General features: G+C 45.9%; 1 protein-coding gene across 3 annotated transcripts in view; it reads right to left on the bottom strand.

Moving 5' to 3' along the window:
• ABHD6 (abhydrolase domain containing 6, acylglycerol lipase) overlaps positions 1-14,744 on the bottom strand; it is a 51,769-nt gene that overhangs the window by 1,883 nt on the left and 35,142 nt on the right. For all 3 annotated transcript variants that reach the window (XM_032411598.1, XM_032411595.1, XM_032411597.1), the window contains 3 exons: positions 11,781-11,938; positions 8,487-8,541; positions 8,167-8,267 (listed from right to left, as the gene is read on the bottom strand). In XM_032411598.1, coding sequence (XP_032267489.1) covers positions 8,167-8,267; positions 8,487-8,541; positions 11,781-11,938 — 314 coding nt within the window. The remainder of the gene's footprint in view (positions 1-8,166; positions 8,268-8,486; positions 8,542-11,780; positions 11,939-14,744) is intronic.

Here is a 14,744-nt window from a genome sequence, read left to right as displayed (position 1 = left end):
TTACCTTGCTTATTTACACCCATCCAAGATTTTCTCCCCAACACCGTCCTATAGCATCAGATCTGCATCCGTTCCCCGTTTGTCATCGCTTTCACCTTCAACTCATCCCTGACAAGAGGACCCCTCCTCTCATCCTCAATGCAAAAGCAAGACCCCCAACAAACTCACGTGCTGTCTGTGCTTGAGCTCCATTCTGATCAACCCGGACCATTAAAACCAAGATTTTCCACCTGGGAAGTTGGGGGTCGGGGGCAGCACGCCTCAGCCAAGACATGGAGCGTGGAGCATAGCAAAGCACCTCCCGGGGCCACAAATAGGAGCAGCTAATGGGGAGCTTGGTGAGAGGGGCACCCCGTGAAGGAATCAGACACCTCTGCCTGCCCCACACTCACAGGGAAGGCTGCTGCGGCAAGTGGGCAGAAATAAAGCCCAGCTTCTGTAGAAAAATCCCCAGAGGAAATGCAGGTGGAGCCAGCGGGTCACAGCACGAACACGGAATGTCTACCCTGCAGAGAGGTCAGAACCCATAGCTCAAGAATACGCACATGAGCCTCCAGCTTTGACACTGTTACGCTGGTCAAATCCAGCATTCCCCACGGTCACTCAGACGTATGGGAAATAGCCAAACGGACCCTCATGAGGTATGCACGTCTATGGGAACCACATCAGCTATTTCTTGGGCAAGACATTCATGTAGATGGTCAAACGATTCTCCTCCATCTCATTTCAGGCCAGGGCCAAGACTAGGGTGACGGAAGTGAGGCACCTGCCTTGGGCACAAAACTTAAGCAGCCTCCAAAAAACTCACGAATTAAGATGAAGATTTTAATGCAGTATTTAAAAAAATAGACATTAATGCAAAAAGATCCACCATGAACAAAATATAAAAATTATAAAGACAGGATCCAACCCTGCACTCACACGATCGACCTCACACTAGTTTGGGCTCCGCCAGGCGTTATGACAGCAGGTAGCCTAGAAGTTGCTGGAGCTCAGGAATCCTGTCTGTCTCGGTGCCTTCTGTATCCTCAGGGCCTAACACGGTGTCAGGCACATACCAGGTGCTCAGTATAAATCTGTCATCTGACTTAAATGTATAGGCCATAAGTTGGTTTGTCCCTTTGCTAGTGTATTTACTTTCTTGCTTGCTTGCTTACTCACTTATACTCTGGGTCTCCCGCATCCTAGGCACTGTGGGGGCAGGATGAAGGGACCTTGTATATCTGCACAAGGCCCTCCCATTCTGGTGGACTAAACACAGAGGGGAAATACTTGAACTGATGTGCAGAAATCTCAGGAAGGGCTGCCAGGTTCAGTTGTGCAGGCTGCACACTGCCCAAATCCAGTGGGCATGATTCATGTAGACAACAATGTGCACAGCTATCCTGCAGTTGTACAGCACGGTGGCTGACCTACAGGGGTCCAAAGAAGAGGGAGGCTGAATTCAGCCTGGAAGGCACGGGGTTGGTGACCCCAAATGCTGACAACAGAGCAGAAAAAGAGCCAGATGCTTGGGAAGCAAAAGGCCATAAAATAAAGGGCCCCCAAAGCCTTTGCTATTTGGATTCTGCACTGGGGATGGTTCCATAGAACACAGAGAATATCTGATCATATTTATAGTAGGCCCATGGAATGTTAGGCTCTTTTTTCAGAACAAAATGGACCTCAGAGCCCTGGAAAAATTCTGGATCATAGGCAGAGGCCAACTCTCAGAGGCAAAGGCCGTGAGTAATAAGTAACTTATTTTCTTGTCACTGGAGAAAGATCACCCTCATGTGTGTTACTTCACGTGAACCTCACATCACCCCAGTAGGAGAAGAGAAACCCAGGACTGGGAGCAGCTGAGTGGTTTGCTCAGGGTCATGGCCTGATGTAGGGCAAAGGCAGGGCTGGAACCCAGACTTTCAGAGTCCAAGCCCAGAGATCTTGCTTCTGCACTGTCTCTGCAGGGCAGGGCGATGGGTCCTTGCCTCTCCTTGCTGGTCCCTGAGAGCCCCAAATCACCTTGGGGATTTTTAGACTAGAGAAAGGCCTTCATTGTTCTAACTTGATTTCTGATCAAATAACCCCCTGCTGGCCTACTCCGTGTCCGCTTCTCCACTCAGGTGCACACAAAGCTCCTTCTAGTCCCTTGGCTGCTGCAGAGGGGAGCAAAGAGCCCTCCCTCCTCTCCATGCCCACATCCCTGCACCGTATATCCTCAGCTGTACCTGCCGGTTTGGGAGAGCTGTACGCTGACGCGAGCATCAGCCCCCACGTGCACTGGGGCACAGTCCTGCCTGCTTCTCCCCACGGGTCATCCTGGGCCTTATAAAGGCTCCATTTCTCATTGCCTCTTCTTGCTTTTTTATTTTATTTTATTTTATTTATTTATTTGAGAGAGAGAGAGACAGAGAGCATGAGCAGGGGGGAGGAGGCAGAGGGAGAGGCAGAAGCAGGCTCCCCGCTGAGCAAGGAGCCCAATACGGGACTCGATCTCAGGACCCAGGGATCAGGACCTGAGCCGAAGGCAGAAGCCTAATGACTGAGCCACCCAGGAGCCCCTCTTCTTGCTTTAAACTTCAGAAGAACTTTGGGGCAACTTCGGCTCAGGTCATGATCCCAGGGTCTTGGGATCGAGTCCTATGTTGGGCTCCCTGCTTAGCAGGGAGTCTGCTTCTCCCTCTCCGTCTCCCTCTGTACTCTCCCTCTCTCTCTCAAATAAATAACATCTTTTAAAAAAAAGAAGAAGAACAACTTTGAGAGTAAGATATGACTTCTAAAGAACAATTGCAGGCAAGAAAGGAGCTTCTGGGGTATAAATCAGTCTCTCTTTGGAGGGTCTGTTATTGCTGTGTCCCCCCTCTAAAATTCGTAGTTTGAAGTTCTAACCTCCAACACCTTAAAAGGTGACTTTATTTGGAAATAGGGTAGCTGCAAATGTAATTAGTTAAGATGAGGTCATACTGGTGCAGGGTGGGCCCCTCACCCAATATGACTGCCACCCTTACAAAAATTTAAACACAGAAAAAAAAATTTAAACACAGAGACACACAGGTACAGGGAGAACGCTGTGTGCGGATGAAGGCAGACGGCAGCGTGACACATCTATTAGCCAAGGAACACAGATTGTCAGTAAACCGCCAGAAGCTGGGGAAGAGGCATGGTACAGATTGTCCGACAGCCCCCAGGAGGAACTAAATCGCGGACAACTCGATCTTGGACTTCTAACCTCTAGAACTTTAAGATGATCAATTTCTGTTGTGTAGGCCACCCAGTTTGTGGTACTTTGCTATGACCACCCCAGCAAACTAATACAGAGCCACCTAATCAAACCTATTAAAATTTTATTATTTAAAAAATTTTTTTTCTAAGTGAGCTCTATACCCAACGTGGGGCTTGAACTCATGACCCCGAGATCAAGAGTTGTATGCTCTACCGAATGAGCCAGCCAGGTGCCCCCAAAACCTATTACAGTTTTAAAATGCACCTGCTCTTTGACCCAGTGAGTCCACAATGAAGAATTTACTCTTCAGGAATGCTCTCACACTCCCCAAACACACGTCTATGCTGGTGTTCACTGAGGTATTGTTTAACGGCAAAAAACTGGAAATTACCTAAATGACCATCAGTAGGACACTAATGAAATACACTGTGGCAGAGCCACATAATGGACTACTACGCGGCTATTATAGAGGATAATGTAAACTTTGGGGCAAGAATCATTCACAGATGGTCAATCTAGGGGGGAATGTTTGGTAAGGAGCAGGATATTTCAAAGTGTCTCCCACAGACTGCTTATCAGTCACCAAGGGAGACATAATACCTCTACAAGGAAGAGTGAGACAACGCCCTGACCAGGCAATCAACATGAACCTCACCAGGGAGGGGCAGAAGGACATTGTGTGTCCCAGGATGGGCTATCTTATCACTTATGAGCTATTCTGGCAGTGGTCTATAATCTGAGTTTAATCATGAGGAAACAGCAGACAAAGTCAAATTAGCAACATTTCATAAAATGACTGAGCTGTACTCTTCAAATATCTCAACATCACGAATGACAAAGCAGACTGGGGTCTCAGTCCACAGTAAAGGAGACTACAGGGCCGTGACATGTAATATGGGACCCCGGATTAGATCCTGCTTCAGGGAGGCAGGAACATTCTACGTAGCTCCTTACTGAAATAACCGATGAATTTTATTTTATTTTATTTTTTTAAAGTAGTCTCCATGCCCAGTGTGGAGTCCAACGTGGGGTTTAAACTCACAGCCTTGAGGTTAAGACCTGCGCTGAGATCAAGAGTCAGACGCTCAACCAACTGAGCCACCCAGGTCCCCCGCCCATGAATTTGGAATATGGGCGTCAGATTAGACAAAAATATTGCCCAGCGTTAAACTTCCTGAATATGACCACGCACTGTGGTTAAGTGAGAGAATATTCTTGCTCTCAGTAAATATACCCTGAAGTATTGGGGGTAAAAGGGCATAATGTAAGCAACCTACTTCAATGGTCAGAAAATAGATAGATGAGAATGTTTAAAAAAGCCAATGCAGCGGGGCACCTGGGTGGCTCAGATGGTTAAGCATCTGCCTTCGGCTCAGGTCATGATCCCAGGGTCCTGGGATCGAGCCCTGCATCGGGCTCCCTGCTTGGCGGGGAGCCTGCTTCTCCCTCTCCTTCTACTGTTCCCCCTGCTTGTGCTCTCGCTCTCTCTGTCAAATAAAAGAAATCTTAAAAAAAAAAAAAAAAAAGCCAATGCAGCAAATGTTAAAAAATTGGTAGTAAATAAAACATGGTACATGTATACCATGGAATGACACTCAGCTATAAAAGGAACAAAGCACTGACATGAAGGAACCTCAAGAACATTATGCATGAGCGAAGAGAGCCAGGTACCAAAGACTACCTATTATATGATACCATTTATGGGAAAATTCAGGAAAAGATAAAACTGTAGAAATAGAAAACAGATCTGTGGTTGTGTGGGGCTGGCACTAACTGCAAATGGGCAGGAGGGAACTTTGGGGAGTGATAGAAATGTTCTACAACTGGGTTGTGATGGGGCACCCAAGTAGGTGAATTTGATGGTAGGTAGATGATACCTCAATAAAGCAGTTAAAATGAATGGATTTAGGGAAAGTGTATATAAGAGTACTCTGTACTCATTATTTTTCTATAGGTTTGAAATTATTTCAAAATAAAATATTAAGAATGGGAAAAGATATTTGCAAATGACATATTTGATAAAGGGTTGGTATCCAAAATATATAAAGAACTGATGCAAGTCAACATCCAAAATTGGGGCCCCTGATTGGCTCAGTTGGTTAAATGTCAGACTCTTAGCTCAGCTCACATCTTGATCTCAGGGTTGTGAGTTCGAGGCCTGCACTGGGCTCCACACTGGGCATGGAGCCTGCTCAAAAAAAAAAAATCCAATTAAAAAATGGGCAGAAGACATGAACAGACATTCTCCAAAGAAGACATACAATGGCCAACAGACATATGAAAAGATGCTCAACATCACTTATCATCAGGGAAATGCAAATCAAAACCACAATGAGATATCACCTCACACCTGTCAGAATGACTAAAATAAAAAACACAAGGAATGACAAGTGTTGGTGAGGATGTGGAGAAAGGGGAACACTCTTACACTGTGGGTGGGAATTCAAACTGGTACAACCACTGTGGAAAACAGTTTGGAGGTTCCTCAAGCAGTTAAAAATAGAACTACACTATGATCTAGTAATGGCATTACTGGATATTTACCCAAAGAATACAAAAATACTAATTTCAAGGGATACATGCACCCATATGTTCATAGCAGCATTATCTACAATAGTCAAATTATGGAAACAGGCCAAGTGTCCATTGACTGATAAATGGATAAAGAAGATGTGGCAGATATATACAATATTACTCAGCCATTAAGAAGAATGAAATCTTGCCATTGGCAATGACGTGGATGGAGCTAGAGAGTATCATGCTAAGTGAAATAAGTCAGTCGGAAAAAGACAAACACCATATGATTTCACTCATGTGGAATTTAAGAAACAAAACAAATGGGGCGCCTGGGTGGCTCAGTTGGTTAAGCGACTGCCTTCGGCTCAGGTCATGATCCTGGAGTCCCTGGATCGAGTCCCGCATCGGGCTCCCTGCTCTGCAGGGAGTCTGCTTCTCTCTCTGACCCTCCCCCCTCTCATGTGCTCTCTCTCATTCTCTCTCTCTCAAATAAATAATAAATAAAATCTTAAAAAAAAAAAAAAAAAAGAAACAAAACAAATGAACAAAGGAATAAAGACAAGCCAAAAAAAACAGACCCTAAACTATAGAGAACAAACTGATGGTTACCAGAGGGAAGGGGGGGATGGGTGAAATAGGTGATGGGGATGAAGGAGTGCACTTGTCCTGATGAGCACCGGGTGATGTATGGAAGTGTTGAATCACTGTATTGTTCACCTGAAACTCATATAACACTGTATGTTAACTTACTGGAATTAAAATTTAAAAAAATCTTGTGGCACCTGGGTGGCTCAGTCAGTTTAGCGTCTGACTCTTGATTTCGGCTCACGTCATGATCTCAGGGTCGTGAGATTGAGCCCCGCATCAGGCTCTTGCTGGGTGTGGAGCCTGCTTAAGATTCTCTCTCTCTCTCCCTCTCCCTCTGCCCCTCCTTCTCTCTCTCTAATTAAAAAAAAAAAAGCAAAAAATTTTTTAAATCTTTTAAAAAAGCAGGATTTAACCATTGGTCATGTCATTTTTGTGTATGACTATAAAAGCTTACCCAAACATATTAATAAAAGTCAGTAAAATTAAAAAAACATATATAAAAAATAGACTGAGTAAATCTACATGGGCTGGTATGAAATGATTTCCAAGATACAGACATCCCCACATATATGAAGTACTGTGAACAGTGTCGTTACGCACGTTTGAAAAACTTACAGATGTGACTACCTCCGCAGATACGCGTACGCTCAGAACGGCAGAAAGCAGGCAGTGGCCCGCTGCCTGTCTGTGGGAACAGAGGCTCGCTGGCACTCTGCCACGCCACTTTCTGCGCACTGTCCATAGCTACTCTGCACAACAGCAGAGCTCGGGAGTTGCGACAGAAGTAGTAGGATCCACAGAGTCGGAAATATTCGCTATCTGGCCCTTCACAGAAAACATGTCAATCCCTGCCTTAGGAAACGGAAGAAACGTATGCAAGACAGTGAGAGCTACCCTGGGATGGAAAATAGATCAAATTTTCGTTACAACCCTTTTTGTACTCTTTAAAGTTTTTTTTTGTTTTTTTACGATTTTGTTTATTTATTTGAGAGCGGGAGAGAGACAGAGAAAGCGAGCATGAGCAGGGGGAGGGGCTGAGGGAGAGGGAGAGGCAGACTCCCTACTGAGCAGGGAGCCCGACATGGGGCTGGATCCCAGGACCCCGGGATCATGACCTGAGCTGAAGGTAGACGTTTAACGACTGAGCCACCCAGGCGCCCCTCTTTAAAGTTTTTTGTACTACGAGACTACATGGCTTTGATAAAAGTAATTTGTAAAAATGATTTAAGATTGCCTTTCATTTTATTTATTTTATTTTTTTAAGATTTTTAAAACTTTTTTTTTTAAAGATTTTATTTATTTATTTGAGGGAGACAGAGAGAGAGAGAGAGCATGAGAGTGGGAAGGGTCAGAGGGAGAAGGAGACTCTCCGCTGGGCGGGGAGCCCAATGCGGACTCCATGCTGGGACTCCAGGATCATGATGTGAGCTGAGGATAGATGCTTAACTGACTGAGCCACCCAGGCGCCCTTAAGATTTTTATTTATTTATTTGAGAGAGAAAGAGAGAGCAAGCATGAGGGGGAGAGGCAGAGGGAGAAGCAGGCTCCCACTGAGCAGGGAGCCCGATGTGGGGCTGGATCCCAGGACCCCGGGATCATGACCTGAGCCAAAGGCAGACGCTTAACCGACTGAACCACCCAGGCGCCCTGATTTCCTTTCATTTTAAAAGATCAACATCTTTGCTCTCAACTCAAGAGAACAATGCCCCCCATAAATATCAGCACCTGACCCAGGTGTGTTCTATCTCCTCCTGGTATCAGAAACCAGCCAGTGAGGCTCACTCGATAAATGACCTCTTGCTTTTCCTCAGAGGCCGGTGTAACTGGCAAAGGGGCCCCAGGGACGCGCTACATACCTGGTCTTGTTTCCCCCAAATGATCTGCGTTGGGACCTTGATCTTGTCCATGTTCTGATGGAGGGAGTATCTTGACTTCTCACTGACGATTTCCAAAAACACTTTTCAGAAAAGGAAAACAAAGTGAGTGCGTGCTGGGCTGTGCCTGTGGGCACCAGAACTCTACAGAGTTCAGGGACAGTCACGGACTCAGGGCCGCCACTTTCTGTCCTTAGGGGCCCCAGAAAATGATCAAAAATCTCAGAAATGTCAAATACAAAAGCCGACCACCCGTACAGCTTCCCTCGTCACAAGCACCAAGCTTAACCACGGCTACTTACGCTTTCTGTAGAAGTTGTTATGAGGAATACGGACGTCAACAAGGCCTTGCAGGATCTATAGAGAAGTGAGCCACGGTTAGAAGGCAAGAGACGGGTTGTTTCCTCAGGCCCCCCGTGGCTCCGGGACAGCGAAGGAAATAAAGTCTGGCAATGTATGGCAGTGTCAAGGTTTTAGGGCCCAGGGCTCTAAATTCCCACCACGGAGTATGCATTGTAATTGGGAGTTAAGGTCATCTGATGCTTTTTCCTTTGTAATTAGGAAGGAACCCGGGTAAGGCTGGGAAGCTAAAGCATGTAAAAACACCTGATAGGGGCTCACAGCCACTTTATCTTGAGATATTCTCTGCTTAGCCTAAAATACAATCAAGGCTGGAAATAATATTGTTAGTAATATCCAAATGCAGAATAAGGTCTATTTAAAAAAATCAAACTATTGGGGATGATGGGCCTCTTGAACAATAAAGAGATAAACCATTTAAAAAATTCTGGGATCGGTTCCATAGTCCTTTGTTTATCATTCAGTGTTATCCTTGCTTTCCTCGTGGAGGGCTGGTGAAGGCTGCAGCCAATGTGGGCACCCCAGATCTCCTGGACCTGGGATCCTGACCCAGAGGCTGGCTGTGGGAAGAAGGAACACAGCCCTCCTCTTCCTCCTGCCGCAGGATCCCTGAGGTAGGGTACAGCGTTCACATCAGCACCGGCACTCCTCTCATCTACCTGGGAATGGTTTGAGCCCCTCAGATGCACTCTGAGGAGTCCTGTGCACTGACTGAAGGGGGAAAATGCAGCCAGAACTGCTCTGAACCAACCCTCTGGAGCATGACTAGAATCTGACCATTCTGGAAGTGAAAGCCTAGAGGTGACACCAATGGCAAGTTGTCCAACACACTGCACTCGGCATCAGCCATTTTGTTTGCTCTACTATGATCTTGCACCCGCACATCTATCCATCTTGCATCCTCTACCTCTGCTCTACCCACCCAGCCACCCATCTTGCTTGCATCTGACTCATGTGTGCATATATCTGTGCATCCACCTACCCTGCACCTACCCATCCATCCATCCATCCTCCAACCCTGCTTCATGCAGACATCCATCCACCCATCCATCCCTCCACACTACACCTCTGAATCATACATGCATGTCTACTGATGTATCCCTCTACCCTGCATCCACCAATCCATCCACCTTCCATCCCGGCATTCTCCAGGCATCCTCATCCAACCAAGTACTCAGCCATTCATCTCTCCTGCATCCCTAAATCACCTATTCATGTACATGCAACAATTCATGTGCCCATCTACTCTGCACCTACTCACACATCCATTCTCCATCTCTGCATTATCCTCCCTCCCTCTGACCCACCCAATCTATACCGAGGACCTACTTCACACAAGCACTGTGTTAATAAAGGCTGCCAGTTAAGACAAAATCCTTGATCTTACTGAGGTTAGAGTGGAAGACGCAGACAAGTTAACAGACAAACATAACATGACACAGAGTGCTCAGGTGCTCCTTGTCTCCTAGGAGGGAAGACTTCTAGAGCTGCCACTTACTCTCTCCCCGTGTTTTCATATCCCTGACGACTCAAAGCATGGAATTTCCTAAAGCACTGTTTGGCCACTCTCTTCTGGGTAGAGAGCATGGCTGGGAGGGGATCAGTGCAACCTCACAACTAAAAAGAGGATTTCAGGGATAGAATGTACCACAGAATCGGATTCTGGGTGCTTCTATGCCCCTTAACTGAGTCATGTTCACACCTTCTGAATACAGCCCATTCCCTCAACTTGTGGGAGGACCCACCCCACTGCGAGGCAGGGTCCAGTTCCTACATTAGAAAGAGATTAGTTGCAGTTATGAGACTTAGCCATGTGTTCTCGTCTCTTGGTTTCCACAGTGCCTCCCATTCAGACCGTGACCGGTAACATCGTCCTGGCGGACGGCTCTAATGGGACAGCTCCGGGCCAGACGTCCCTCGGCTCCACCCGCATATGCAACCAGCTGCTTGGCAGCTGCACCTGGAGGCCTCACAGACAACCTGAACACGTCCGAAACGGAGCCCTTCGCTTGTCCCCAAGACCTCTTCTCCCGCTCTCCTTCCCTCACTCAGAAACTGCTGCCTTTGTCCAACTCAAGTACCAGAAGCCACCTGAGTCCTCACTGTCCCTCATCCTCCACTGCCAATTTGCCAGTAAGTCCTGCCCATCCTTCCTCCCAAAGAAGCTCGGGTCTCTAGTCTCCACTGCCACTGCCCTCGTCTACACCACTGTCATTGCCAGGCCCCAGGAGTACCCCCCTGGTTCTCCGCTTCTGTTTGTGCCCCCCACAGTCCTCTTAGGGGAACTGCAGGCTCCTTCCCGTAACCTGTGCCCTACGTGATCTAGCCCAGTGGTTCTCCAGGGGCTCCTGGGAGCTGTGAGGTCAAACGATCTCCCCCGTAATGGCTAAATGTTACTTGCCTGCTTCACGGCCATGCTCTCAGAAGCACTGTGTGTCTCAGAGCCTGCTTGTGGACAGGCAGCGTCATCACGCTGACAGCTAATGGAATGAGCGCCTGTATGTTCTTCTGTTTTACCTTTCTGAGTTTTGCTTTCTGATATGGTAAATATCAGTAGTCAGAACCTCCATAAACAAAAGCTCTTTAGGGTTCTTAGCAATTTTTAAGTGTGTAAAGCAGTCCTGAAATTTAAAAAGAAAGAAAGAAAGAAAGAAAGGAAGGAAGGAAGGAAGGAAGGAAGGAAGAAAGAAAGAAGGAAAAAAAGAAAGGAAGAAAGAAAAAAAGAAAGAAAGAAAGAAAGAAAGAAAGAAAGGAAGGAAGAAAGAAAGAAAGAAAGAAGAGAAAGAAGCAAGTCTCTGCTGCAGCCCTTGCCTCCCTCCCCCGCTCTCCCTCTAGATAGATGCCAGGCCCCCCAGCCTCCTTCCAGTGTCTTGAACTTATCTATGTTTTCCCCACCTCTGCCCACATTATTTCCCCAGAGAGGCTTATCAAAGACTCCCCCGCCTCCCTGCTTTCAATCACTATACCATCTTCATTTCCGCCATAGGACTTATCACCATGCGTACGTATTTACTTGTGAACTGTCTGCCTCCCGCACTGGCCTGTGTCTGCCCAGGTACCCTCTCTGTCTTCTTTCCTCACCACTGTGTCTAAACACCATACCTGACCCGTCACAGGCCCAGGACAGACAGCCGTTGAAATGACTACATAGAGGAGCACAAGAGGGAAGGGGTGCGTGAGGAGGCTGGCTGAACCTCTGGCAGAGGGCAGGCATATTGCTGCTGAGAGCACGGTACCTGCTGGGGCACCTTGAAGCGGACATAGGAGCAGAGCTGGAGCATTTCACTCATCTCCTCTGGGGTGGATGGGATCAAGGGGATCTTCTCCACGGCGGCCGAGTTCTGCAGTTCTTTGAGCCGCTGTACAAATTGATTATCAGTTGAGTACTGCAAGCCTGCGGGATTCAAACCAGAACAGCTTGGCAATGTACCTACCTTCTTACCCACTCTCATTTTATATAGGAAACTTCCAATATCAGCCCAGAGGCTAATATATTTCAGGTGTTTTTCACCAGATTTCTTTTTCATTGGTACTACCATCCTGGCTCAGTCAAAACCCCACTCTGAGAAACATAGAAAAAGACTCCTTCAAGATGGTTTAGGGACTGGTTACTCAAACTGTGGTCCATGGACCAGCAGCATTGGAAGCCCATAGGAAATGCAGAATCTCGGTCCCTCTCCTAAGTCTCTTGACTCTGAATCTGCACTTGAACAAGCTGCCGGGGAGGCATGTGTATGAAAGAGTTTAAGAAGCATCAGTCTAGAAGACAACTTGCCTGAGCCCCTTCACATCTGTTATCATTGAGAGGAGAGCTGATAAAATACACCATGGGAAGAGAACACAGGACTGGAGTGACTGACGCCTCCTTCCCTTGGCCTGGAGCCACTTAGTAGTCTCTTTTTTGGGGTCAATACATAACCACAGGGAGAGAGAGAGTAGCTGCCCTCCACACAGCCCCTCTCCCTCCAGGAGAGCATTAGGTGCTCACTGAGACCAGACGCCTTTGAGATTGACCATCATTTCCTATCTCCCTGGAGCAAGACATGAGAGAATTCATTCACGTGAGCTGATGTGCACGGGAGGGCAGAAGTAATTTTCACTTCCAACACGGAGCAAAGGTCTAGGTGTTTAACTTAGCTGATGAGCTACATTTCACAAAGAAAGGCAGTGACATCGATACTGCGCTGCAGAAATCCACACTTTATAAATTTCCTATATTCAGCAGTTCCTTTAAAGCTAGCACAAGCATCATGTGGCTTCTGTGATGTCATGGGGCAGGTTACACGATCTATTTCCTTTTACTTTAAAAATAATCCTAGATTGGGGCGCCTGGGTGGCTCAGTCGTTAAGTGTCTGCCTTCGGCTCAGGTCATGGTCCCAGGGTCCTGGGATCGAGCCCCGAGTCGGGCTCCAAGCTCGGCGGGGAAGCCTGCTTCTCCCTCTCCCACTCCCCCTGCTCTTGTTCCCTCTCTTGCTGTCTCTCTCTCTGTCAAATAAATGAAATCTTTAAAAATAAATAAATAAATAAAAATAATCCTAGACTAAATGTCATGTGGTATCCTGGATTGGATCCTGGAACAGAAAAAGGACATTAGCGGAAAAACGATTGAAATCCAAATTCATCCCAGAGTTCAGTTAATAGTGCTGTTACCAGTGTTGGTTTCTTAGCTGTGACAAATTTACTGTGGTAAGGTGAGCCATTAACAATGGGAGAAGCTGGGTGAAGGGTTATATGGGACTCTCTGTACTATCTCTGCAACATTTCTGTAAATTTAAAATTATTTCAAAGTAAAAAAGCTTACCTTTTCATTTCCACACACAAATAATTTTATTTATTTTTAATCACTCAATCAATCAGTTAAGAGCGAGCACGAGTGGGGAGCAGGGGCAAGGGGAGAGGGAGAGAGAGAATCATAAGCAGGCTCCACACTCAGTGCAGAGCCAGCCACGGGGCTCGATCTCGAGACCCTGAGATCATGACCCGAGCCGGAATAAAGAGGCGGATGCTTAACTGACTGAGCCACCCAGTTGCCCACAAATAATCTTAATTTTAAATTCCCAATTGAAACTTAGGTGTGAAACTCTTCTCTGAGCAAATGAACATACATTCAAAAAAGCCAGTTAGATTTGACCTTCCATAAACGATTAAAAATCTGATAATTTCCATAGGAGCTGTTTCTCCGATTCCCAAACTTTATTGCCAAAAGACCAAATGAATTCAGACATAGTGCTTGGAAAAAGGAGAAAAGAAAACCCTTTGGGAGTTTCAATTTCAATGTCCTTAACAGACCTGAAAGCGATTTTGGTGACTAAAAGATTTTAAAAGGTCAGTTTAGTTATGTTTCAGTAGAAGGTTTGACTCACGGCAGGTTCTAGCAGATAAAGGAGGTAGCGGGTAAGAGTGATATATAAGAGGTAGTGGACATCAAAGGATTTCCAAAAAAGCCACAGTTTGGGTTCTAGGGTCAGACAACCTAGGATCCCTTCCTATTGTAGCTCCAGCAGTAACGTAATTTCTTCATGCCTCAACGTTCCCACCTATAAAATGGGTGTACTATCTTGATCTGGATAGTAATTACCCATGTAAAAAGTCATTGAGATGTACACTTAAAATTTGGGCAATTTACTATGTGTAAATCATAATCCAATAAAGTATGAGAGAGAGGGAGCAGGAGAAGGAAAAAGAAAAATTAAGATTTTCTCACTAACACATTATAAATCCTAATTTGAAGACTTATAGAAGAAAATGAATTCTAAAAATCCAACTTCAGGGGCGCCTGGCTGGCTCAGTCAGTGAATATGTGACTCTTGATCTTGGGGTTAAGTTTGAGCCCCACATTGGATGTAGAAATTACTTAAAAAAATAAAATCTTTTTTTCCCCAATAAAATCCTTAAAAAAAAATCCGGACTTCAAATTGTCATTTCTGGGGACATATTACAGTTCAAGTTGACATGTATACACATAAAAACACAGAAACTAAAGTTTGTTGATTTTTTAAAAAAAGATCTTGTCATGTATCAAGATTTCTGAGTTTTCAGCAAAAAAGGAGAGAGGCATAATAATAGTACTTTCACCTTAGAAGGATATGGCAAGAATTAAATCCATATAAAGACCTTAGCTCGTAAGAGCTCAATAAATGTTAGATGTTAGGGGCGGCTGGGTGGCTTAGTCAGTTGAGCATCTGACTAGGTTTCAGCA

This window comes from Phoca vitulina, unplaced genomic scaffold (assembly GCF_004348235.1).
Source record: "Phoca vitulina isolate PV1807 unplaced genomic scaffold, GSC_HSeal_1.0 scaffold13, whole genome shotgun sequence".
NCBI classification, from domain to species: domain Eukaryota; kingdom Metazoa; phylum Chordata; class Mammalia; order Carnivora; family Phocidae; genus Phoca; species Phoca vitulina.
This window is presented reverse-complemented; position numbering and strand designations above follow the sequence as displayed.